The sequence below is a fragment of the Neodiprion fabricii genome, chromosome 5 (genome assembly GCF_021155785.1).
Source record: "Neodiprion fabricii isolate iyNeoFabr1 chromosome 5, iyNeoFabr1.1, whole genome shotgun sequence".
Taxonomy (NCBI): domain Eukaryota; kingdom Metazoa; phylum Arthropoda; class Insecta; order Hymenoptera; family Diprionidae; genus Neodiprion; species Neodiprion fabricii.
The window spans coordinates 837750-864085 of record NC_060243.1 but is presented as its reverse complement, the minus strand read 5'-3'; the positions used below and the strand labels follow the sequence as shown (position 1 = coordinate 864085).

The window sequence follows — 26336 nt, the reverse complement described above, 5'->3', positions numbered from 1 at the left end:
TGCCGGTAGTAGGAATCTGGACACAGAACCGGCCTTTTGTTACTATAGGTTAGAAATTTATATAACTTGTAGGTAATATTTGCTTAACTGTATTTTCCTCATTTGACAGAAATTAGCCGACGGCCAGGAAGGAGTTGGCAATAATATTAACTTTTATTTGAAACTATTTTTGATACCGGCTATATAATCAATATTACACTTTCATTGAAGGCCAATTACTTAACTCTATACGCAGTTTGAAATTTGTTTCCATCACTTTTTCTATCAATAATCGTTATTTCTATATCTATACAGAAACACACATTATACATAGGTATATACTTCAGACGGTGCATGTAAGTATACGTAGACGGAGGATAGTTCCATAGTGCAATGTGAAAAGTCCACCAAAGATGACGATAAAAATCGTGTACGAAAATAGAAAACATCAGGTATGGAAATCATGCAAGTATCTTCGGTTAGAAAATGTCTAGAAAATTATCATCAGTCTATATTATACTAAATTATACAACAACCTTACCCACGTTTATGAAGATCCTGATTATACAATCTCTACATTACATAATTACGTGCGTGCTTACGTAATAATATTCATCGACTTTGCCTGTGATATTCACAATTGTTAAAAAAAAAAGTCGGTAGGTAATAGACGAGTTGAATGTATAACCGTTTTAAAGCGTATCGATCCGATTGCACGTACAATCTATACGATATACATACATGTGTATATATTATAGGTACAGTTATGGGTTACATATACATAATTACAGAAGATTCGACGAATTCTAAAGCTGTTCGGAACACGTGATCCTTTCGGCATGGTTTTACATATCAGAGCTGAGCGATCCTCGCACCGTCAGGCCGAACATTCAGCCTGAAACAAAGGATCGAGCAAATGTGTGATTTCGGCATCGAACGTCCATTACAATCAACGCACAAAGCGACCCGTGGGACGAATGATCGCAGAGCGAGTGGATCCCGCGGATCATTTTCAGGAAATGAGAAGGGACGATCCCAACGCCCATTCATCCTTCCGTCAAGATCAGAGCGAAGAGTCGTAAAGTGAGCAGTATTAGGGTCTTTCAGAAAAAAAAAATGATTTGCCATTTTCCACCGTGGCAAACCTTAAAAAGTTTGCTCAGGTTAAAGGACAGATTATGTGAAAAGATGATCGTTCTACGTCACGTGGAAGATGGGGCTCGTTTGAATTTCCCTTCTTTTCACATTCGAATTTGTGAAGAAACACGTTGTAGCAGTTCAATTATTATTTCTTTCCTGACATTTATATTCAACCCAATGATCACGAGCCATAACGCAACGATATTAAATTATAACTATTTCACGAGATCAATTGAACAATGAAAAAGACGTCAGGTACGCTTTTCAAACATCAAATGGAGACTTAATATTACAAGTGTTGGTCTTCTTTGTGACGTGAATTGATGTTATTAGTGATGTCGGTATAAAAAAAATTATTATTCGCGATACTTCATAAATTTAAAAAAATTTAAAGAAGTTAAAAATCAACTGAGCGCAATCTTTCAAACCACGCAGAACGCTCATCTTTTACCAGAACCTTTCTTTTAACCTAAACAAACAGTTCATGGGGTGCCATGGTGGCAAATAGCAAATTATCTTTTTCCTATGGCCTTAGCTTTACCTTGTTATTATATATATTTCATATTATATATATACAGGGGATTTTCTCTCCAAACAAAAAATCGTCTGTCTAACCGTAGAAAGGAGAAGGGTCGAGACGAGCCAGAAAAAATTACGCGTTTCGTTGGATCGGACAGGGATGCTGTTGTTATTAATTCTTACACGCTGCAATGCGTGTCGAATGAACGAGTTCGTATCATTAAATAGGCGGGACAAAAAAAATTTACCTCGGGTTTTGCCAGCGTGTTTTTTTTTTTCATTCGCTTTTTCACATGTAAGGGTGCGACTGGGTAATTGTAAAAATTTCCCAGAAATTTATAAGTGGGTAAATATTTGTTATACGATAATGATAATAATAATAACCTCGAGACTCACGAGAGACAGAAATTGGATGAAGTTTTGGAGAAGAGTCTAAGCATACAAACATCTATTACAGTATGTGTATAATTTTTTTGCTACGTTTAATAGCTTACAAAGAGATCCGTTCGTCTTTGAAAATTAAACTTTTTCACTGGCGTTGATTATGATTAATTAACTCATCAGGCATCCGTGTATATAGTAGCCACGAGTAATACAACAATGAGGCTTTAATTACGCACGGAAAGCTCGTCATCGTTCGGTTACGCTTAAAATCAGGTATTAAAGCGCGTTCCAAAATTACGTCAGAGATCCGGATTTCCGGTTGTTTTAATAAAAGTTCGAACGATCTCTTCGCGAAGTCGAACGCCTCAAGATTGCCAGTTTTTTAAATTCTTTGGGAAAGTGTGAGAACAATTTTCGGGATCAGAAATCTTGCAAGTACCCGAATTGATGAAGATACGAGGTTTGTTGCGATTGTAGTAACTATTTAACGGCTAGAGGCTGGTTCTAAATTATCTGGCATTTGGTTAGCTTTTGGCTAAAGTGGAACGACGGTTTCTCTCTACCTTTCATTTACAATACATATATATATATGTATGCATAAATAGGTTGAAAGTGAACAAGATGAATCCGTCGCCACGCCCTTCCACCAAGCATCGCAGCTTTCGGAGCGTATTTTGTGGACCCAAGGTAATCGGTTTGGAATTCTAAGCCCATTCTAAGTCTCTTGGTACTCGAACCTCTTCGGCCGAGAGTAAATTCTCAGAGTTCGTACATCCCCTCTGGTCAAAATGAAACTGGGCAGTCTTGGGTAAAGCGGGCCAAAGCAAACTGTCGGAGCAATAGATTTCTCCCCCCCCCCCCCCCCTCTGTCTCTCTATTGTCCGCAAAAGCAAAGGAAATCGATCGAAATACCAATTTTGAATAAAAATTTTTTCGGAATCTAATGAGAGTTAAAGATTCTGGAGAGATTGAAAAACCTAATTTGCCATCTCTGACATTGAAATCGTCGGCTCGTAACTGACCGTACGCGTTTACTTTGCTTCAAATAAATCGAATAAAGAGAATTATTATTCGATCCAGGTTATGCTGTTAAACGAATTGAGAAGAGAAAGAAATTGGAAAGTAAAAACGTAATTGAATCGTGCATTTTAATTTACACGACGTATATACGAAAATGATTCACTCGCTGATTACACTAACCGATCTTTTTAATTGAATGACGTTTCTTTTCTTCGTTTTTGTTTTTTTTTCGCTCTTTCTTTCGCAGTACGTGTCTCCGTGGCTTCACATTTACACGCGAAACTTGGGACAGAGAGAAGCGTTTTACCCGAGTTTCTATATCCGTGTGATAATGCAGCGAACGAGAAAAGCGAATGTTTGCAAAGCTTCTCTCTGCATTCAGTATCCCGGCCTTTACAATCCCCCGAAGCCGAGGACGAGGTAAAGGCGAAAACTGAGGATCTTGATCCGGATTTTCCGGTATGTATTGTATATGTACATATGTATAGTATATGTAGTATGTATATGCAGTCGCGGCCTTGTTTCCGATCTTCTTATCGGCTTCCGGGGTAAGACAGACAAATTTGAAAGCATTTTGTACGTAGGGTGGTTCGTCGATGCCGGATTACTGACCGTACGATTCTAAAAATGCAAGAAAGTTCGTCCTTGATAACCCTTGGAGTCATAATTGCAAGTATTCTTATCACCTATTTTACATCCATTTTTTTGTGTATTTAGAGAAATCTTCAACACATATTTTTTTGCAGTCTCTTGCTATTTCTAATAGTATACTAATGCGTTTTCAATATTCGAGAGCAATTGTTGCGATGTGATGTGAATTATTATTGTTACAAACAAATTGATTGAAAAAAATCGTGATAATTGAAGGAATAATTCACTACCGAGAAAGTTACCCCTCTACATGTATACATGTTTTAGATAAATTGTAAGTTTGCGGGGTCGTTGATTACGAATCTGGAATCAGATTTTGAAAATCCAGTATGGTGAATTCGATCAGTGACCACGAAATCCCCTGCATGGTGTTTTTTGACCGGATTTGATCGAATTTGAAATTTTCGTCCGCCATATTGGATCCGCCACCTTGAATTTTTGAAATCCGATTACAGATTCTTAATCAACGACCCCAAAAATCATACAATACTATATTGTTTTAAAAGTTGATTCAGCAGAAAAATGTGTGACTCAAAGGGTGAGAACACTCGAAAATTGAACGCTTCGGATATTATATTATTCTCCGTTTAAAAAAAAAGTTCGGTTATACTTTTTCTGCTCTCCCGTTTCTTCACTTCATATTCCTCGGATTAAATGCAAACTAATTCTAATTATTTTCGTTCGGAAAGTACGTGTATGAATTCCATATAAATTTTCTCATTTATATGCGCGTGAAATTCGAAAATGAATATTCAAGCACGCTTTTCCGACTCCCGTATGATCCCCGTAATTATCGTTCCGATCGGCGTCTAGACGCTTTGTTTTCCCAAAGACCCGAACCAGGCCTAAATGAAATAGCAAAAACAAGCCACTTCGCTCGGAATCCCATAAACCACGAATCAGGCCCTTGTTATTCCAGCTTAGCTGATCAACGCTGGCATGCCGACCTGCGTATTCAAATTTAACCTGCGTGATAAGAAGACTTGTGACAATAATACATGTTCTTCGTTGTGCGGTTCGTGCTTCGTTCCTGTTATGTCGAAGAAAATACAACTGGCGTAAAAAATGAAAAAAAAAAAAAAAGTAACGAGTATTCGAAATAATACTCGACACGTTCTTCCTAGGCTGATTTGTCGGTAAATCGGGTTGTCTGGGACTCTCGAGACGCTTGTTAAGACAGTCGTGAAATCCGCAAAACGTGCCTAGAGAGCAGCTGCCTGCCAGTGGCGTTTCAAAGACCGTGTGCGAAAGTAAAAAATTTCAACCTTGGGTGGCAAGCAAGGGACAAATTTACCCTCGGTTCTCGAGCTTTCGGAGCAATTCTTGTTTGCGTCGTATAATTTCCCCGTTTTCTGCATGGTTTTCGCTTCGCAAATAACACCCACTGCGGGCTCCAAGCACGTGTTTTACCTCAGGAATAAAACCCTTTCGTCAAATTTTCTCGCCCTTCTATTTTTCCACGTAACTTATACCTGCGGTTACTCATCGCCACGAGTCGCGTCGCTCTTTTGATAATTCGGGTAATTCGCGCAGCTGTAAAAATTGACGAAAGCTGCGCAGTCGGAGCGAAGGAATGTTAATTACGCAACTACTGGATGTGGATGTATGTATGCGGTTTGACGAAATGTTATTATACACCCACCGAGCTCGTCACGTTTCGGAATTAATTTCATTGGCTCTCTAAGCAGCGCTGAGTGCTGTACAACCGCGAACTCCTTGGGAAAAGTTTAAATTAACCAACTTTACGTTATCATCCAGGTACGTACTCGCTGCTGTATACTAAAATTAATTAAACACTCCTTCTTTCGTCTTGAATATGCTGTAAGAAAGAGAAAACATTGCATAAGTACTGCTTCAACAACTTGTACAATTGAATCTGATGTACCTACAGTTGTTTCATGAATTATGTAGACATTAAGGCGGTTTGGTTGATTTCAAGCTCCTGTAGGAATGGAAGTTGGGGAATTATAACTCGACCTGTGAAGTTTGACCTTGGATTCGTTATGGGTAACCCAAAAAACTTACGCCGAGAAAGTTCTGCCAAAATTGGAATATTTTTAGATTTTTTTTCCACCACATCGGATCGCTGTTTTGGATTTCGCAATCTGACTTCAAATTCGTGATCATCCACCCAAATTTATAAATATATATATATAAATAATAAATTTTTTTTTCTCTGAAAACAGCGAAACCGGAAGTTAAAAAATCGACAGAAAAACGCGCGAGGGTGTTCGGATTAAGTTTTGACTTGTTACACGACGTCTCTTCTTGTCATCTACTCACCTAACGCTTCGGATTCTCGCGCGGATAATTTGCTCCTAAACCGTGATGTAGTAGGCCTTTGGACTACCTCTGGATGGCGTTGGACTCACGATAATTCCAGGTGGTGGATTTAAGGGTGCCGCCCACAACGGTGGCGGCAGGGAAGCGTAATACCCCTCGTGACGCTTCTGGCATTTCTCTCTGACGATGTAGCAGAGAGCTATGGTAATTAGTACGGCGATTGTGATGCCCATGCCTATGCTAATCCATATGATCTCTTCGTTGATCCCGCTATGGCTTCTTCCTGAGGAATGGAAAACACGAAGGTACTAAATGTAGAAAAATTTCTCCTCTGACAAAAACCATTTGGTCAATCAGCGACTGGACGATTTGACGATGCAATCACGAAAAGCTTCTCCGTCATGATTATCGCTTCGAAAATTGTTGTACAGAATTTTCCAAAACAGTGTTATATTTTTTCGACTAATACTTCGAATCGTTTTGAGACTCGTCAACTGAAACAGGAACACTAATTAAATCACTGATTAGTAGTATAATAAGAAGATTTCTGCGTACAGATCCCGTTACCGATATATTACCGATACTACCGACCGATATTACCGACATTCTAAGCCGCTTCACAGTTCAGACACGAACCCTTTTTTTCGGGTGGGGGTTCCCTCCGCTTACATATAACGTATACGTTATACTTACGCATTCTACTTTGATTAATAAGTAGAATGACGCAATAAACAATTTATAATTCATCCGCTCAACGTGTACGAAGCACTCTGCGTAGGTATGCTATTCGCGTAGGCAGCGTCATAAATTTCCATAAACTCAAACGCGTTTGCGAGTATCGGATATTGTATGGCTGGGGTATGTGACAGGCGCACATGTCGCACAATTTGCAACTCGCTGGTAACTACAACAGCATTGTTTCGAGAAATGTCAAATATACATGACATAATACGGGTTCGGGTAGTGCGGTGCACGACGCTACGGGAGGGTGAAGAAGTACCGTGGATTGAGATGAATAAGAAGCCGCATTTGCGTTTGGTGGGGAGAAAGGAAGTTATTATAATAACAAATAGGAAAGAGAAATAAAAAGAAGTAAGTAGAAGAAAAAAAACAATTACTCTGTTCCGCTCTCTCGGCGCTGAATGTTTTTTTAAGGTTGAAATTACACTCCGAATCTCCGTCCGTTCTTCTTTTCCCTTATTCCAAGAGTTTGCAAAATACGCGAACTTTGATGCGACTTAAGGATAATTAGAGTTACTTTAGGGTCGACTAATAACGTTACCGTTGTAATGATTGTTGTATATCCCGACTTTCCCAGCGACTCGACCACCCACCGGCATCTTGCTGAATTTCCTACGCTTCAGGTTTTCTGTAAGAAGAATATAAAAACTCAGTAGTAGTAGAAGACAGTCCCGCGATATTTATATTTCAAGCACAATTAACTTTCGGATTAGATACTCTTTTAAGTGTATGTACACTTGAATTACATTAAACCTTGGATGTTAAGAGCAGCGCTTAAAGCTGGTCTCAACGACATTTTTGCACCGTCGGAAGGGTCGGACGATCTCTTATTCGAGGTTTCACGTCATGCTCTCCATTCCGCGCTCTCTGCAATTTGCCGCTGAGCTGATATGCGAATAATTCTGTACACCCCGCCGAGCTTTTACGAGTTAGAAGCTGACTGGCTTCCCCAAATTCTTTATTATCTTGCTCAAGTCGCGATAAGAATCTACGGAAACGAGTTGCTTACGGCTTGATTGAAACAGTCGTGAGCAGGTATCAGATTTACTGATCGGTTGCCCCATCGATCTTCGCACAATTGGCAAAATTCGAATATCCGATGTACGAACTAAATGTTTGACATTTGATCGTATAGCAATAAAATCTCCGGCCGTTTCACTTCCTCGTACTGTACTATATTATTCCTGTACAGAAAATTCTGTCCATTATTCATTTAGCGACCTAATTTAGTGCCGATAAACTTTATTCCGTCGTTAATTCGTATGCGACTGTTTTTTTTTTTTGATCTTCTTTGGAAATCACTCTGCTTCCGGAAGTCTTCGACTTTCCGGTGAACTTACGACTCTCTTTCCGCTGAGCAACAGCTTCGGGATTAGTCGGTAATTTATAAGATTAGTATCGACCTGCAGGAATGCAGCGTGTTGAATATTACTCGATTCGTTGGCGATATTAGCGCAATCGTAATTTTCGTTGCCGAAATTTGACAATTAGCGTTTAAAGAAGGGACGAAGAGTAAAAAACTGGGATTCATTGGATCGTCGATTCACCCTATTTCCAAATTTTTTATGCCACACTTACACTCTCTTGTGCCCATTTAAATGCTCCAGCAGCATAATTCTTGATTTATCAAAGGGACGTGACGTCGTTCGAACTCCGTTACAGCTGCTGATAGTTCACCTGGAAACATTACTCGGTTTCACAGCGCGTCGTTTATACGGTTCCAATCAAAGCGCCACGTCAGACGTGTTGTAACGGACAAAGATCCCGCATTTCGCTGGCTGATTACAGTTTGCAGCCGTATTCGTAGCGGTATTACAATCGTTAGCCACAGCCATTCACTGCAGCTGACTCGTAGTTAGAAAATCCAGATCAAGAGTCACAGTTGAATTGAAATGAAACGCGAATTACATCGCTGAATAATTCAAGAGAGTTGAATCGTTTCAAACTTTTCTACCAAAAGTTTCTCAACCACTTGTGCATAATCCTTGTAAAGTTTTTTATTCTTCGACCTCCTCTGTCACCTGAATTCTCGGGATAACTACGTACCAAGTAACGAAACACCTTTACGAATTTTCTTTTGATAATTCAGCAATTCACCATAAATTTTACGTCGCATTGTTTTTTTTTTTTCGAGATTTGATTAAACGCGTCTTGGCTTCGAGTCAATTCTATTCGTCGACTCAGCTTTCACAGAATCGAATACAAATCGGTCGGACTTGATTGTTGCGAGTGAAAGAATCGGCGAGTCTTTCAGATGAGGATGGAGGAAATTGAGGAGGTCATTTCAACCTGCTTCATCCAGACTGCAGCGCGGTTCAGGAGATTGAGTTTTCCTCCACTTAAACGACACCCTCGAAGGCATATCGTACCGTACGTTATATCCGCGCCCCCGCAGAGTACCTATATATACATATATGTACAGGTACGTACTTCCGACGGAACTAATTACGCCCAACTCCTCTGAAATTTCCGCCGAAGCAAAAGCGACGATATATTGTTCGTATAAGTACGACGTAGCAGGGTGCGTATGTACCCGAATTATTTATCGTAACCAGAGCCTGGATTCGGCGAAGTTTAGGTTCGAAGCGAGAAGGCGGAGAAGGAGAAAAAAGTGTTCAACTTAGAGGTTCTTAATTACAACTTATTGTGCAGCCTCGCAAAAATTCTCTAAGATTGCAGCCAGCTTCGCGAGGAGCCTTCAGTCCTTGAAGCTGGATCAACGATGGACGAAGTGATCTACGACGATCTATGATCCGTGCAGTAGGAACTTGGAAAAATCTCCGGTGTTTCTTATCGGGTATTTTTGCTGTGCCAACTCGCTTAAGTGAGACTAACGATGCGGAATTCTTTTCTCTTCGAAATTTGTCATCGGTACAGCGTGGTAAGCTCGGATCCGGCGATTCGGCGATACATAAATCCACCGCTGTATATCCCGGGTGGAATATCGTCAACCCTCGTGAGATTTGATCCCGTGTTTCTTCTCCTTTTTCTTCTCGAGTGATGTCTGAACCGGCGCTGACTCCTCGTTCCCATTCCTTTTGTCTCATTTTTCTTTCCTCTCCATCTTCTTTGCTTCGTTTCGTTTTCTCGTCACCGACTTATCCAACTTTGGTTTTACTTCTTCCTTTCAATCTTTATTTATTCGACGTTCCTTTTGGCGAAAAATGAAACCTCAAAGAATCCGGTTTGTTTTACAAAATCGAGCACGGTACAAAAGCTTCGTTCCTGTTACACGGGATATCAGAGATACTGGAAAATCTTAAACATTCGCTTGATCATGTCGCCTTTAATTTATTACTCTCATCTATGCACATTCGCGTTATTCTGCTCTACCTCCGGGCTATCCAGAGATGAATAATCACAACTTTGATCGTAAATAAATGGATTATCGAAGTTGAACTGCGTTCAGTTTACGTATCTGCTGTTGATAACGTTTACCGGGGTGTAAATCTCTACTCGTTTACACTTTATGGCCAAATGTGTTATCAAATGACATGAAATTTTAAGATCAACTAGGAAAATTCTTCTGATTCTCGGGCCGAAAGCTTTTACTGCTTTTTCTCACTTCTCATGTTTATTTATATACCGCGTCTTCTATTATTGTACAAAAGCTTACTTCATTTTTCATGCGCAAAACCCGCAATAAAATGTCCAGAACAATGGTTTGGAAAAGTTGTAAATCTGCGTTATAAATTGCAGAATATCTGAATATATATAGTTATAGTAGAAATGAATTTCAAAAAATTTTGCAATTTTGATATTTTCTTCCACGTTTTTTATACGCCTAACCTGCAAAAAACGAAAACATTACAGTTCAACAATTTTCCCACCAACCTCAATTATTTCTATCTCAAACCAGTTCTTCTACAATATTCATTCCTTTACGAACACAATTTTCATTCACTCTCCGTTATTATCATCACTCCTGTGTTACAATTTTCACATCTTACTTTGGTAAAAATTCAACGAGAAAGAAGAAACGTTTCGCAAATTCTGCTGAATATTCCAAGTAAAATATTTTTGACAATTAGAACAGCATAATATCGGCAATAATAATAAACCAAGTTTTGTACTGCTTGAAAAAATGACCAACGAGTCGGTCGGTTTCGTTTTCTCTCTCTTTTATGTGTTTGCTCACTCTTGGCTTTTTTGAATAAAAGTTTACCGTTTGCGTTTCGCGTTCCCCTGGAGGGATTTCGGGAATTCAAAATCCCCCGTGGGAGACGAAGAGCTGTCGTGCAAAATTTTTCCATTCTCGCCGCGGTACGTAAATGAAATTATTTTTACCGCACACGTGAAAATCTACCGTTTATCCCACATACGACACAACCTCTGAAAAGATGCCCGTAAAATCGATCACCGGTAATAAATCTCGCCAGCTTTATTCGTTATTTCCATGACGCTGTGTATGCAACTTTTCTTCTTCGTTCTTTATTCTTCTTTCGCGTTTCGTTGCACCGTCGAGCTGATCAGCTTGTAACTATTCGCAAAAATTCTCACGCCTTCGCTCGTCCCCGAACTTTTTCACGAGCAGCGATATATTCAAGAAACTTCAGATTGTTGAAAAGTTTTCACCTCACTCAGTCCCTGCAGACTATGGAAATAAAGTAAAAACATACACGCAAAGACCCTTCGAAAGAGTGTCTCCATTGTGTAACCCGTAGAGATGTGAGTAAATTTTCATCTTAAATTGCCTGAGGGCGAAATTTTTGTTCCGAAACGGCTGGAGTTTTTACCCAAATTAAATTGACGGTCTTCTGCAATAAAAGGTTTGAGAAAAATTAGGAAACAATTTTCTTCGCAGTTAGTCGTGATTCGATTCGAATGAAAAGAAATTCTACAATCACCGACACGCCGCCTTGAAGCTTGAATTTTTATGACGAAATTTACGGATAAAGCTGATTTCAATTTCGCAGGCCGTTAACTTTAATTTTAAATATTTTTTCGAAGCTAACCGGTCCGCTTGAATCGAAGCCAGTTGTACCGAAATTCGCATCGCCATTGAATTATTCAGTTTCAGCACTCAACGGATACTCATGAAATATTTATACGTTACGTCACACACAATCTTCCGAGACATTCTCTCTCATAGCGAAGAATTGAAAAAATATATCTCGGATCTCGCGAGGACGTCGTGATCAAAATTTATTTATTAATAGATTTTTACTGGCCTCATCATATCTGTCTCGATCAGTGGACCCCTGCCGTAGTTTTTTTTACCTACCTTAAAACAACCAAAAACTTCGCACATAACGAAATAAAAGCGTCGCCGCCGGATAATCCGTGCTTTCATGTTTTACAAAACGTAAAAAACAGTTGAAAAAAATGTCCGCAATTTATCTCGCTATTGTGACGGTTGGGCTTTTAAACACCGTGTGAATCCTTTGTCTGTGAATTAGAGAAAAGTTTGCGGAGAAAAAGTGACGCGAACAAAGAAGCTTAACCCGAAATGCCGTTGAAAAAAACGAGCGCGTGTGAATCGCTTTCATGTTTAAATGGTCTGTGATAAAAAGTTGAAGAAATTTTTTTACACTCTTCTTTTCGCATTTTGACCGTCATACTTATCTCGCACAATAGATAAGGTTTTTACGAACATTAAACGACCCCTTGTAAGAAACTTTCCGCAGTTGTAATTTTAAATAACAACCATCCTGAAAACGAGAAGAAAATTTGCCCGTTTCTGAGCTTTGTCAAAAGCTTTGGTCAGGTATTCGGATATTTATGCAAACCTGAATATTTTCGCGATATCGCGAGTGTTGGAATGTGGTTAAGATGCTGCTGGTGCAGCACTCGGTGTTGCGTAATTTAACACAATTGAGGGTGGCTGGAAGAATTTCATTAATCATCTTTGAAGACTAAATGAAATGCGGGTATTCGAAATGAGGATAATTTCGAGGTAACTCAATTATGTGCGCAGAGTGTTTCCAAGTTATGCAATTTTCGTAACGTCGAAGACAAACTTGACTGCGAGAGTACAAATTTTCCGCTACCAGACCCACCTTTCGGGGTTGCGAGCAGCTTTAAGCCTCGGTCCAAATTAAGTGGCAAAAATATGAGTGGAAAATTTTATCGGCGTTTCATTTTGGGTCGTTTCGATGAAGATAATGACTCTTCGATATCGCGGATTCAATATACTCAGAGGGTTGAAGACGAGGAATGTTGTACAACACTCGCAGCCATGGCAACTCCCTTGCTGCGTCCCTTCCTACGCGAATCGTCGAAGTTTTACCCACCAGCCATGCACTAATGGAGCCGAAGAAAGCTGTCGCCCTCCGGAGGAAAATCAAGCGAAATGGTGGATACGTGTCACAGTCGTCAGAATTAAATTAGCCGCCTTAAACGCTCCGGTTTTTCATCCAAATTGTATTGTTTTTCCATTTTTTTTTTATCACCAATAAATCTATACCGTTAGTCTATTTATAATGAAAAATGTACCACAATCGGATAAGTAGGTAACATCGATTTTTCCGTCGAAATAAAATATTTGTAGAACAATGCAATTTCTCCGACGTTGCATTTAAATATAACGAGTATTTACGATCAAAGTTGACATTGGAATTTTTTTTCTCTTCCTACTACGGTAAATTTTTGTTACAGTTAAATGTAAGTAGATAATATTCAGCGATACTTTTTTAATCTTTGTTTCGTCACGTTTTTGTTTTACACTTTTTTCATCCGACATTCTTATCTGCGGTCGAATGAAATAAAATGAAAACCTGATCTGTTGCGAATTATTTCACAATTTTCACAGCCGCGCGTTTTCATTTAAAGTTCTTTATTCCGATTTCGTGGCGGCCAAGTACCAATAGCCAAGTAAGCGTGACGAGCCTTAAGGACTCTTTTAGTTGGAGTGGCTCCCTCGGGTTCTTAATAGTTCGCGTTAAAAGCGCGTCCCTAAGGGGTCACAGCAAGCTGTTAGCTGCTCGAGGATATTTTCTCGCCCTCTATCCCCTATCTACCATTTCTATTCGTTAGGCATCCATACAAACAACTTTTATCTAACATCGATCCGTCCGTCTCTGATTCTCTTGTCTTTGTTAAAAAATATCATCTCAAAAGTTTTCTTTACTAAATTCCTTTTCCATTCTTCCATTCTTCCGGAGCAACAATTCTCCAATTCTATACGTCCCAAACGCCTCAAGAATAATTCTAACTTTGATTAATCGCAAGTGAATATTTCCACAGGATTATCCGGAGGAGTAAAAAATCATTCCTAGAAACATTCGAAAGCTTGATTTTATACACTTTATTATATATACATCTCGCATTTTGACGCTCGATCGTTGCTTGTGCAAAAAAAAAAAAAAAAAAAAAAAGGAAAAGAAACAAGGATTTCTGGTTCACTATTCCGAAGTTATGACGTTCCACCCTGGCTTTACACCCCCGCCTGCAATCTTTGTCCGGTACGTTAAATTCTTACGAGCGGGGTGAAGTTTTCACCTCCAGAGTGGATCGTTCAGACTCTTGATTGAATTCTCCTTGAAAGCACTTCCGAATAAACGCGTATTGTGAAGTGCGATTTTTACTCGTTTCATCTCTTTTCATCTTTTCACAAAAAGACGATCTTTCTGTTTATAAAAAATTGCCGCCGACTAAACGCGAGTGGAAAATAACATTGTCGATAACTAATGAAAAACTAAATGAATATCGGCTGATAGCTAATATCGCAGTAATTTTCTCCCTCAAGATGCGGCAAGCGAGGCAGTTTGCCTTTTGATAAATTTCGTTATACGACCGTCGCTCAAAAGGTAAACCCTGCAATTTTTTTTTCACGGAATTTTTTCCTTCACCGAACGCCGATACTAATTATCGTAGCGGAGGCTTTTAACTACGAGAGATGCGATTTTATTAGGAAATTTCTGAATACATTATTCGTGAAGAAATTAACGAGTCGAGTCATTTACGTATAATTAGGTTGGTGTTCGTATTTTTTTCCTGTTTGTTTTTACACACTTGACGTATTTTCCCTGTCGCCAGAAGATTTAGAAGTCTCAAATTTTTACACAGAGTAAATTAGCAGCGTTTCTAGAAGAAAACTTTTACTTTTACAACAATTTGCCACTGTCGTTTTATTTTCAAACTTTTATAGTCGGGTATTCACTGTTCGACATGATCAGGCGAGCTTTTCGATATTCGCAACTGAATAAATTTCGTTTAACGAGGTCGAAGTATTGTTGACATTACGTGTACGATAATAAAGCATTTCGAGGTTTAGGCAAACGGATCGATGAATATCGCGTCCATTTTTCATCGGGATTAAACGTTGAGGCAAATTGTATCACGATTGTAAATCTGCTTTTCTCTCCTCGCGTAATATAACAATTGGTTGACAAATCTACAATCGCGACCGATTCTCTCATTCTCCGAATATATCTGAAAGTTCGTTATTGCTTATAGATATCGATTGATCTTGAATAACTCACCCTTTAACCAACACCGCGAGTGATTCACTTCGATTAACGAACCACCCATTCGTTACAACTGCCGTCAAATAATACAATTCGTCAGTGATTTCCGACGACGTTCAAAGTTTTTCTTTAAAAATTTCAGAGTACATGCATACATTATACATAAATATATATAAAAAGTGTTTACAGATTTTTTTTTTGTTCCGAATTTCCCGATCCACTTACGTCTTCAGACATTCCGGAGATAAAATTTTTCGCGCCAAATTTTTCCCGCCAGTTATAATCGTCTTCAATTTTGCCAATTTCTTTCGTGCGGTAAATATCTGATTTCGTTTACCAGTTTATCGGACTGATTTTTCAGAATCCACGGGAGGTGACGAAGGTGCGACCGAAACAGGCTGGTGCGGCTGACTCTGGCTTCCTGCGGCTTCGGGCTCTTCACGCTTCAGTAGTCAAGTCATGTTTTGGTCGGCCGGCGAAGGGTGTTCGGGCGAAACGGAGTAGCAAAGGTACGCGACGGGTCGGGCGTCAGAGGCTCGCGGAAGCTGGCGGCCGACTGGCGATGCCCGTTTCTACTAGGCGTGCGTCGGACAGAGAGGAGAGAAGTGGAACCAGACGGAGACGCGTGCACCTACCTAGGCGTACATATCCATCCACGTCCGTATGAAGTGGTGGCGAGGGATGCACGAGGGATAAACGCAGGGCATACGCGATACCGCGGTATTGCGAGATTCTTGGACTTCCCGAGTTTTCAGCTTCTAACTTTTCGCATTACGCGATTTTGGGGAGTTCGAACCGTACGAAAATTAACGTCCAGTTCTCGATGAAATTTGGTAATTCTATAGATTTGCGTAATTCCATCACCGGATCGAAATTTTGTACCGGTTCACGGGATTGCTTATGAGATATAAAAAAATATGTCTTCGCTCGTTTTTTACACGTATTCTTATCGAGGAACGGACGTGGATTCAAGTTATCAATTAAATTTGTAATGAAGTGACATTGATATTTCGTTGAAATTTTTTTTGGCACCGGAAGCAAGTCTGATGCTAATTGATAAAGATATTGCATGACGAGATGTGGCTAAACTCTGAAAAATCTAATACGCTAGTCAGACCTAGATTTCTATCTTTTTATCATTAAATTTTTTTCCGTGCTACTTTCTACACTCCAACTTTGCCTTCATGTTTCGCATTTCGAATTAGATCTTTAGGCATGATATTTTCTTGAACTCAATTACAGAGGATTGACAGGCAGGCTGTACCGCAGGTGATCCAAGTGCGAAAGAGACGAGAGGAGAGACTTTCGCTGGGGAAATTTGATAAGCCACTTTCAGCCTCTCGTTCTCGGCTTCTGATGCTTTAGCGAAAAATATCTCCCGTGGGCGGCAATCGATCGAGATCCGTGATCGACAACCGGGCGTCGGCACAGACGCACACACTCACACACTCACACACACACACATATACCCTTCTCAGCGTCGCGACGTCGAGGTTCGTTGTTATGCTCGCGATATCAGGCGCGTCGAAAGTCCCGACTAGTCGTGAGACCCGGGAATATATTGGAGGAAGAAGGAGAAACTTTTTTGGATGTAACTTCAGAACCGCCCGTCACAGGACTCGGGACGACGTACAATAATCTTTACTCGCGAAATAACGTCGATATCAGCGATGCGTGAATAAATTCTATCAAAAGTTCCCGAATGATCGAAGAATTTTGTTGTTTTTTGTTTTTATGCAGAAGCCGGAAATTAATTACTCGTTAGAAAATCGATCTTCAGGGGCGATTATTCAGGAGTATAACGTCAATGTTGTCCTGATTCAATGTTTTCAAAGCTGAGCTTTATGGGCGTAACATATTCCTTTGTCAAAGGAAGGGCGAATTCCTGGAGTCTGTTTTCAGATCGGGGTTCAGTCTGTGTTCGCAAGATTTGCAGACCTTGCTCATTAATAGAAGTTTGCCGCTCAGAATTCGAACCCTTGGTGTTCGGTATTCGCGATGTCAGGTCGGAGTTTCTGCAGTTTGCTGCGAACTAGCAAACACGGCAGTTATATTCCTGCACTGCAGCTCCGTAACGTCCAATTATTTCGGTACGGGGAAGAGAAGCAGTTGGCAAAATGCTGGAGGAAAATCGTGAATTAATATGAAATTCCTCAGGAATAGATAAACGAATATATCATGGAAATAACAACTCGTCGACAATCAATTAAAAAAAATTTAAACCCAACACTTTTTGACGGATCGAGTAATCACCAGTTGAGGATTTTTTATTCAACCACTGCTCGATACTGGCGAAATAGAGAATCTTTACAGCTTGAGAAATCTCTGTACACCTTATTCATCAAAAGCTTTCAACTCCTTAGCCTTCCAATGTGCGAGATTTCCACAGTGATTCATTACCCACATCAATCACTTTTCCCGTGTTCTTTCTCTGTACGATATTCCCATTTTTCCACAAGGTTTTCATCGCCACGAGGCGCTAAGTTTGCTTAGTACAGTATACCTTTCTTCGCTTGTTTGTACTTAGATTTTTTGAGGGTGCACTTAAGAGCGTCTTGGTTGCGGGTTGAAAAACAACACCAACCGTTTTCCGAGAGGTTGGGAAATAGAATCCGTTGTACCGGTGGTGTGCATATCGGGAAATTGTCTAGCCGACACAATAGACTCGGTCTAGGCGCCGTGTTTCGTTTGGCGCGTGGCCAGAGCTTGTCGAATGGATAGAACAGACTGTGGAGAAAACCTGCGTTGCCTGCACGTAACGCATTTTGGCTTCTGATTCGCTGTTTTCACCACTTTCTTTTTTTTTTTTTTTATTTTCACCGAATTTGGACAGACTCCAAATCCCCTGCTTCCGAAGAAACCTTCTCCCGTGTCTAATCCTACAATACACTTTACAACCCTGTTAACAATTCGAGACGTACATTTTTTTCGCTTGTACATCTTTCGTCTTCCTCCAAAATTTTTCATCCCTTCACCCCTCGATTCAATCTGACGATGTTCCCATTTTCATAATTTCCTCGTTTATACGCGCTGATTTATTTAAATCTATTCAATCTTCCCTCTCACTCTCTCTGAGCAATTTCCAAACCATCTCAATCCCTCCACCCCTCAGATGTGTTACAAGCTCAGTCATCTCGCAGATGTGGCAGACCGCGGAGCAATTTGCGGTACCTTTCTTTTCATCCCTTCGGGAATAAGGAAAAAAAAAAAAAAAAAAAAAAAAGATCACTCCGATAACACTGTACATGCAATCCAGTCTTAAAATTAATAAAAATAAGGGAAAGTGAAAAAACGAAACGAACGTCAGGTGGCGTACAGAAGGCAATTCACATGACCTGCGAAAGCTTGGAAAAAGGATCCGACTGTTTGTCAATGTCCGGTTTTATCGCAACATCTTCCATGGTTCGCAAACTGGTCAAGAGGAGTAGGGTCCTTTCCAGAATCTCCATCCTCTCGAAACCCTCGACCGGAAAGGGATGAAACCGTAAACTTTTAGGAGCAGCGTCGTGTTTTCCCGAGTACAATATCCACACACAAATTTTGCCCACAAATTGTCGGGATTCTGACCCAGCAGAGGAAATTTCTCCGAACGGATAAGCATCCCAGTTTTCTTAACGAGAGACCGTCGCTGATATTTATCATCACGACGCGTCACTTGAATATTAGACTTTTGTTTCACCTCTCGTAGATCCGACGCACTGCCTAGTTTCTTCTTTCTCTTTCCCACCCTTTTTACCCTTGCAGATTCCATTTGAGCGAAGGAATCTAAACGTTCTTTTATGGCTTTATGGTACTCGAATTATTGCCAGGGCACTCGAGGTCAACGAAGTACGCTGTAATAATTTTATCTACGAGTCATTTTCTGTCTACGACAGGACGTTGGATTCTTTTTATAAAGAAAAAGACGTTGATTCGTCGTGCTGCGTCACGTCTTTCGGCTTCGATGCTTACAGCGTCATTCCATCTTGGAAAAACCAGTTTGAGAAAATATCGACTGACGGTATTTTTCTATCGGATTATGGAGAGACGTGGGAAAATATTTGCCAGAGAAATATCATGCGGAGACGTAGTTGACTGTACATAATTGTCCAGACGTACGATCGGAAACACTCTTCTCCCCAATCGATTGATCGAGCTCGTATAAACGAGCTTACTCAGGCAAAAAGTCAGCGATTTCTGAACGTTTCGAGGTTGCCAGGGTCCATGAATTTTTGTGTTCGCTCTTTTTTATAGGATCTACGAACTCGAAAAACGTATCGAAAATATCGTAGAATCAACTGCTGACAAAATAAGACCTGCAATTTTCTCCGTTCATCCTTTTTGTTTTACTAGAAAAGATTTTTAAGAGCCTCTTTCCAATAATTTGGACATCCATAAACATTAGTAGCAGCGTCCTCGGTATGAGCGTGGCTTTAGATTGAACCAGGTATTAGAGAAGCCAAGAGAAGCTAAGCTCCTGAAGGTAAATTGTTAAATCCGCCTTAGAGCTCGGGGGATATATGGGGCTCAGTGATCAGAGTCACGTTCTTGAATCTTGGCGGAAGCTTACAGGTACAAAAAGAAGTACCAGGATCTTTTCAAGAGATTGCCACATCTCGACTAATGCGTGTATAATGAACGTTCCGCAAGATCCAGGACTCGGTCGAGTGTCGTAAATTGTCTTCCGGACTCGGCCATTCGATAAATATGCCGTTGGATTCTGGTTTCGTTTTTCCCTCACATTACTCGGGACTCGGTGACAAATCTATTTCAGTCCAATACGATTTCCGATCCGAGGGCGATCATCGCTAGGCTACATTGGCCGGCTGTTGAATATCGGGGATGGGCAAAATTACGCCAAGAACGGTTAGAATCTGGTGGTTGTGATCGGCAAGGTATGTGGATACGCGGTTTGACAAAGTGTCACTTGATATGTCAACGGTGAATGAAATTTATGGCTACTGATTTCTCGACTTGCTGTTTCTTCCGAAGCTTATTCGTAAAAACAATCTTCAAATTAAAGTTACGTATAATCAAGACGCGACTTCTCGATTTCTCGGCATGTTTTTCTCGTCTCGAGCAACGTCAGATTTCCCGAGAAGTCTCGACTAGAAAACCTAATAAAAATGGAAACCGAGAGATTTCTCACAGCTAAAGTTCATTGTTTCGAACAATGGAAGAAAACTGACTTTACGACGTTTAACGAGTGAAGGTTCCGATCTCACGCCGGATGAGAAATCCTCGAGATAGACGCGATAGGTGGACGATATCGCGAGGGAAATAGCCGTCCCAGAATAATTCACGGTTGGATTAATCTCGAGGCCGTTTACGAAGTGTTGTACGTTTTCCAAGGAGTTAAACCGATTGTGAGCTCAAGCACCCAGACGGCTATTTACACTTGACGGATTCGCGACTCGAACCATTCCGAGAACAAAAGTCTCCCAATTACGACGAGAACTGGAAATGCATGATGCGTTTTTCCTGTGACGTTCAAATTTTAAAATCACCTGGCGAGACTGACGATGCCGATTAACGTCCGTGGCTCGATGAAATTGTCCATTTCGTATAATTGGAACCAAAGACATCGCCAAGTTTCGACAACATTATTTACTCGGATGTTGCGAGATTTTGACGGTTTATCCGTATCACAAGTTTTCTTGCGAGTTTTGCCATTTATAAATAAAATAAGAAAATTAACATATTCATACGTTCGTAAGTCGATCAATTTTTTAACTTTGAAAAACAGTCATGTTTTTGTTTCGCCAGTTCGTCGATCCGAAGTTACATTTTCGACTCGCGGCTTGGGGTGCGTTCTGGGTATTCAATTTAAGTTTCCTCCTGGAATATACGTTTTAAATTTTTAAATTGTACTTACGAAAAAGTTTTGATTGCGAATCAACGTACACCGGCATGCAGCCGAGTTCTACGATAATCACATTTTGAAGATGCTTCTTCGGACAGCAGCGGTATCCGAGTCATTCCGAAAGGCTAATTTCAACAGGGTGGTTTTACTGCAGGAAAATTCTATAATTATTCAAACGAGGAACGTAGGGTGGAATTACGCGACCGGAATTTATACAACAGCCATTCGGGCGAAATTGATTTTTTAATAAACTCCGAGTCTGCTTCGTCCAATGAGAAAATTAATCTATGAAGAATTTAAAGGCTGTTTGTTTCATTGGTAGAGTTTCGTACAAATTGGTTCGAATCTTTATTTTCATCACGTAGCAACGCGATCGTCTGCAGTTTTATTATTATCGCCTTCGTGAGCTTAGATAACGAGCAAAAAGAGTCCAGGAAAATCGTAGCTGCAAGGTACATAAAGGAAAACCTCTAAATGATGCATTTTATCTCCTGCGAGTTAAATATTTACCCTCCGTAGCTCGTATTTCTGGACGTTGAATAATCTAGAAACAATATCCGTGCCGGTTAGTGCAAAACTAGAACAAATACGCTAACTGTAGAGTTTAATTTGCTGACGCGGTAACTCGAGATCTGCTGTACCGCGACTAAAGAGGTTCGCGGTTGAGTTTCAACGAGATAATTATCATGATCCTGATTTTAAGCGCCACGTTTAGAACGGAAGTTCGTTAGAGACGCATTCGTTAACGTCGTTTATTCCAGGAAACAAAACAGCAGCGCCGGAATATCTGTGAAATTATCGAAAATATCCTCGACGTATAAAGATATTCGTAGAATTTATGACGGTAAATGTGAACGGAAAATCAGAAGCTTTGTTGCAAAATGTCAGGGGTCACCGTAATCAGGCTGCTCGCCAAACTTTATTTCCTAATCTGATACTCAAGTCGCATGTCGCACCCTACTTTATGGTTCGTCTCATGTTCGGAAAAAGTTTTAACTCGATTTGATCGAGGAGCTTTTCATATCAGTGAAAAAGGTGTTGATAGAGTTTCAACCTTACAGGACGTGAGCTCGATCCTTTGAAAAAGTGACCTTAACGAGCCGTAATTACCGAAGAATCGTGAGATGTTTACGTTCGTTTCGATTTTCATCTAATAAATTTTGGAGCGACTTGTAGTTGAAATATTGAGCTTTCGACTGATTCGTGAAGAATTATAATTTGCTTGGTTTTGGATTATCTGCTCTGACACTTCTGTACGAGGTGTGTGTCTTTCATTAATTTTATTTTATCGATTTATTGATCAAGTTTGCGACTAATGAAGGATTTATATTCGCACATTGTCGTCACTGATACGGCAAAGGAGAGCAGAGCGAGACAAACAAGACGATAAATTGGATGAAATCCAGCCACTGGGGCGTATAACCGTCGTCAATTCGATGTTGGCCAATCGATAAACAATTCTCTCTGTGATTATACGATGTTTCTTAATTCAAAATAATGAAAATAATTTATAATTAAATATTTTTCAATAAAAAACCAAGCCTGGCTAAGGTTTTAATTAACTCCGGACGTTCCCTCCTACGTAATTATAAAACTTCCGATGATACGACGGACGTACAGAGCTACGGCTTTGTTGAATAATCCTCGCAGAGTTTTTAACTCCTTTCAACGTGAAATTATACCCTTATAGTCCAGAAGATTATTTACGTGCAAGAACCGAGCACCGGAGGCAGTTTGTTATTCGAGGTAAAATTTTGTCAACCATCATAGGTATTACAACATTGGTGATTTCATACCTTGGAGCGGATGAACGATCGAAGAAAACAAGGAACGTCTGTGTACAATGTTATTCTACATTTTGAATTCAAAACGATATTTCGATTCACATTATCTCCATTCTCATGAAATATTCACGTGGCGTTCACGTTTTTTTTTTTTTTTTTTATCCTTTCTCGTCTCCTTTTTCCGATGAGGCATCCGATACTTTACCGAACCCCACGAAACTCATATTAACATGTTTATTTATTTTTTTTTCAGAATATTACATCGCTATGGAAGCTCTCAAGATCCCTGGCGGAATTTTAGTCGGCACGATTAGCGAACGCAGATATTCCAAGACATACTTAACTCTGGTCTGAAGAGCCTGGAAACTGATTGAAGACTGCTGCAGGAGCTGATTGAAACCTGACGCACGTCGGTTCGTTAACCCAACTGGTAGCAATGTTGGCCTGGAGCTAACGAGATCAATTCTCAGGACGGGGAAATTACAGGCTGAGTAACGAAGTCGAGGCGAGAAGGCCAGGAGACATGATACCGCAAATTAAGAGGTGAAGGAAAAAGCGCATCTTTGCATTTCGGCTTACGCAATTTTCAATAAAACTTTTCGAACTATTGAACGTAGGCACGTCATAATTTATCCAACTCAAAATTGCCACTGCCTAAATCCTATTGTGTATACGTTTCAATTTGCCTTTCAGTAAATATACCTACTTGAATAGTTTAAATTCTATACAAGTTCAAAGGTAAACTGAAATCAAGGTAAAAATCGAAATCAAATATCATAGACTGTGAAAATCTTTGATATCGGTTGAATGATATGGAAAGCGAACATGAACGACTCTTTCTTTTTTGCACTCATTACCAGTATCAACATTTTTCACAAATATTTTTCGCGCGGTGAGTTTTTCGAGCGGTTATTTTGTCGGATCTTCATTCTGATATACGTCAAGTTTATTGCAGTAGTCTTTGAAGATGATTTAATACAAGAACCGGATACGTGGCAAATTTCCAAAGGACTTTTAGGCGCCGTGAAACTTGGTCCGTATTTTCAGATACGTTTTCAAAATCATTTACGCGTCAGTTTGACTTGTGATTTACGTTGGCTTACAGACAAAAAGATCGACTAATTTCTGTCCATCGTATGCATCATATAGGTATATACCTATAAAAGAAGAGAGCGATTCCGTACCCGAGAGAAAATGTTTTATCACCTTCCAGAAGCTAAGGGTTGCCATTTTATTTTTCATCTTCTCGTAACCCGCGGAATCGCACGTTGTATAAAACACAGATTTTATACGCCGTCCATGCGTTATGCCGTAATATCATTTATAACCTGAATATCGCCTTCGGATACGGACACAAAAATACATCCGAGACACGCTTGAAGCGATATGAAATCCTCCTTTATGACACCGAAATCCGGCTGATCTTTGACGATTGTAGCGCTCTTCGGAAATTTGGAGAAGGCGTTATCCGGTCGTTATTTTTCCGAGGGCCTAAGGTCGCCGTAAACGGGAACCTCGATTTCTTCTCCTTTCGCTTGTATGGAATCGGTCACATTTTTATGTATCGTCCACTGCCCCGTTTATGCATCTGAAGATTTCGAGATCCGAAGGCGTGGGCGTGTGATTTTCAAATTTACAAAGAAGGTATCCCAGGTCGATTTCTTCGATTTGATTTCTTTTGCAATATGTTATAGTAGACTAAAAATTAAGCGGCACGTATTTTTTTTCATATACCATTAAACACTTTGAGGGGGTGAAATCATCCTCCAAAGTAAGGCATGTCAAGGGCCGATTTGGCATTGTTTTCATTTATTTTTAAAATTGAAAAAATTGCATTCTTCATTTCTTGTTATGAGAAAACTTTTCCAGTTCGATAGATTAGAAAATATTATGTTCTCGTGGGTGAAATTGCCAAATCACCCTTTGATATGCCTAACCTTGGAGAGTGGCTTACACTCCCTTAAGGTGTTTAATGGCAGATAAAAAAAAATACATGTCGCTTAGGTTTTAGTCCAATATGAAGTACTATAAAAGAAATCAAATCGTAGAGGTCTACCTGGGGTGCCTTCTTTGTTAGTGCTTTTTATTTCTGGCCCAGGCTTACAACCTTAAGCCGTACCTTACGAGCTACTGACGTGACTGCAGCCATTCTGACCTCTGAGGATGTTCACTGTAAAGCTTTGCGAGCTTTCACGTACACTGCTTTTATTATTCCCTGCCTTTCAACCACCTATGGCATCTTAAGATTGCGTTCTCAGAAGGTAACCAGTAGATCCATTTTAGTTGTGCTTGTAGAAATAAAAGCTATCTATTTGGTGAGTTCTTTTTTTTAACAATTTTTGTATTTGAGCACTTGCGAAATTCGGAACAACCTGTTCGAAAGCGATCATTTTTTCATAGTTCTTTCCTGATTCGTCCCTATACTGTTTTTCGGATTTATGGAATTGCTCTTTTTTACGCGAGTGAGTCAATCCATTATTTTTCAACTCCATGTAATTACTTCCGTGCGAGAATGGTCCAGTTCCTCCATCCATCGATAAACATCTGAAGTCACTGTGAAAAAGGTACAGTGAGCTGCGGTAATAAGCCGCAATCCATCATTCTTATTTTTTTCCTTAACGACTTACTTTAGGATTATCTGCCATCACGTCGAGCGTTTGAGTCCTCGGAAATGAGCTACTTATTCGAGCGAATTATGTCATTCGTCGGTTACAACATTGAGATACGACCGGCTTATCGCATATGTTACATAGGAATGGAGTAAGCGAAGTAGTCGAGGAAATAAAGCACTAAAAACGGCCCAACTGTCGATTTTTTGAGCAGTAAGACGGATTTTAATGCGATTTTTTGCATTCGATTCGTAAGAGCGCCTACAAACTTTGTGAACTAAATTGATTAATTAATTTTTTGAAAATGCATTATGGCATTAATAATATGCATTTTGCAAGTGCACTTCCAAGAGACACTAAATAAAAAATTTGCTACTCGGGGGTTTTTGGGGTCGCTGAACACGAATATCGCCACGGCAACCGTCTCCGAGGTACCTGGTGCCCAGGGTGGACAGTATCAACGTCTTCTCCTAGAGTTTTGGCGAAAATTGTGATCGAATTTGTCGAAACTCGTTGCTTAGGGGTTTTTGGGGTCACTGAATACGAATATCGATACGGCAACCGTCTCCGAGGTACGTGGTGCCCAGGGTGAACGTTTCAACGTCTTTTTCTGGAATTATCTTGAGTATTATCATTTTTACCTCAATTAAAGTATATTGTTCTTAATTCAATCACAAATTCGATCACAATTTTCGCCAAAACTCTAGGAGAAGACGTTGATACTGTCCACCCTGGGCACCAGGTACCTCGGAGACGGTTGCCGTATCGATATTCGTATTCAGCGACCCCAAAAACCCCCGAGTAGCAAATTTTTTATTTAGTGTCTCTTGGAAGTGCACTTGCAAAATGCATATTATTAATGCCATAATGCATTTTCAAAAAATTAATTAATCAATTTAGTTCACAAAGTTTGTAGGCGCTCTTACGAAGCGAATGCAAAAAACCGCATTAAAATCCGTCTTACTGCTCAAAAAAT

At 40.0% G+C, this 26336-nt stretch overlaps 2 protein-coding genes across 6 annotated transcripts in view; one reads left to right on the top strand and one right to left on the bottom strand.

Moving 5' to 3' along the window:
• LOC124182507 (ketimine reductase mu-crystallin) overlaps positions 1-16148 on the top strand; it is a 28738-nt gene extending 12590 nt beyond the window's left edge. The window contains exon 8 of one of the 2 annotated variants that reach the window (XM_046569890.1): positions 15487-16148. The gene's annotated coding sequence lies outside the window, so the exon portion shown is untranslated. Of the gene's footprint in view, positions 1-770; positions 904-15486 lie in introns of those variants that run through there. The other variant, XM_046569889.1, reaches the window with a different exon arrangement.
• On the bottom strand, positions 181-15593 carry LOC124182510. 4 transcript variants are annotated; one of them, XR_006870785.1, is made up of 5 exons: positions 15463-15593; positions 7259-7345; positions 5977-6259; positions 5336-5512; positions 181-874 (listed from the first exon to the last, which is right to left on the bottom strand). XR_006870785.1 is itself a non-coding variant. In XM_046569897.1 (4 exons), exons 2-3 carry the CDS (start codon positions 7314-7316, stop codon positions 6012-6014), a joined length of 306 nt encoding a protein of 101 aa, XP_046425853.1. In that variant the 5' UTR covers positions 7317-7345; positions 15463-15593; the 3' UTR covers positions 181-874; positions 5977-6011. The 4 variants fall into 4 exon arrangements, 3 of the variants coding, with proteins under 3 accessions (XP_046425853.1, XP_046425855.1, XP_046425854.1); XM_046569897.1 differs by lacking the exon at positions 5336-5512; XM_046569899.1 differs by lacking the exons at positions 5336-5512; positions 15463-15593 and adding an exon at positions 15351-15399.
• Positions 16149-26336: the final 10188 nt, after the last annotated feature.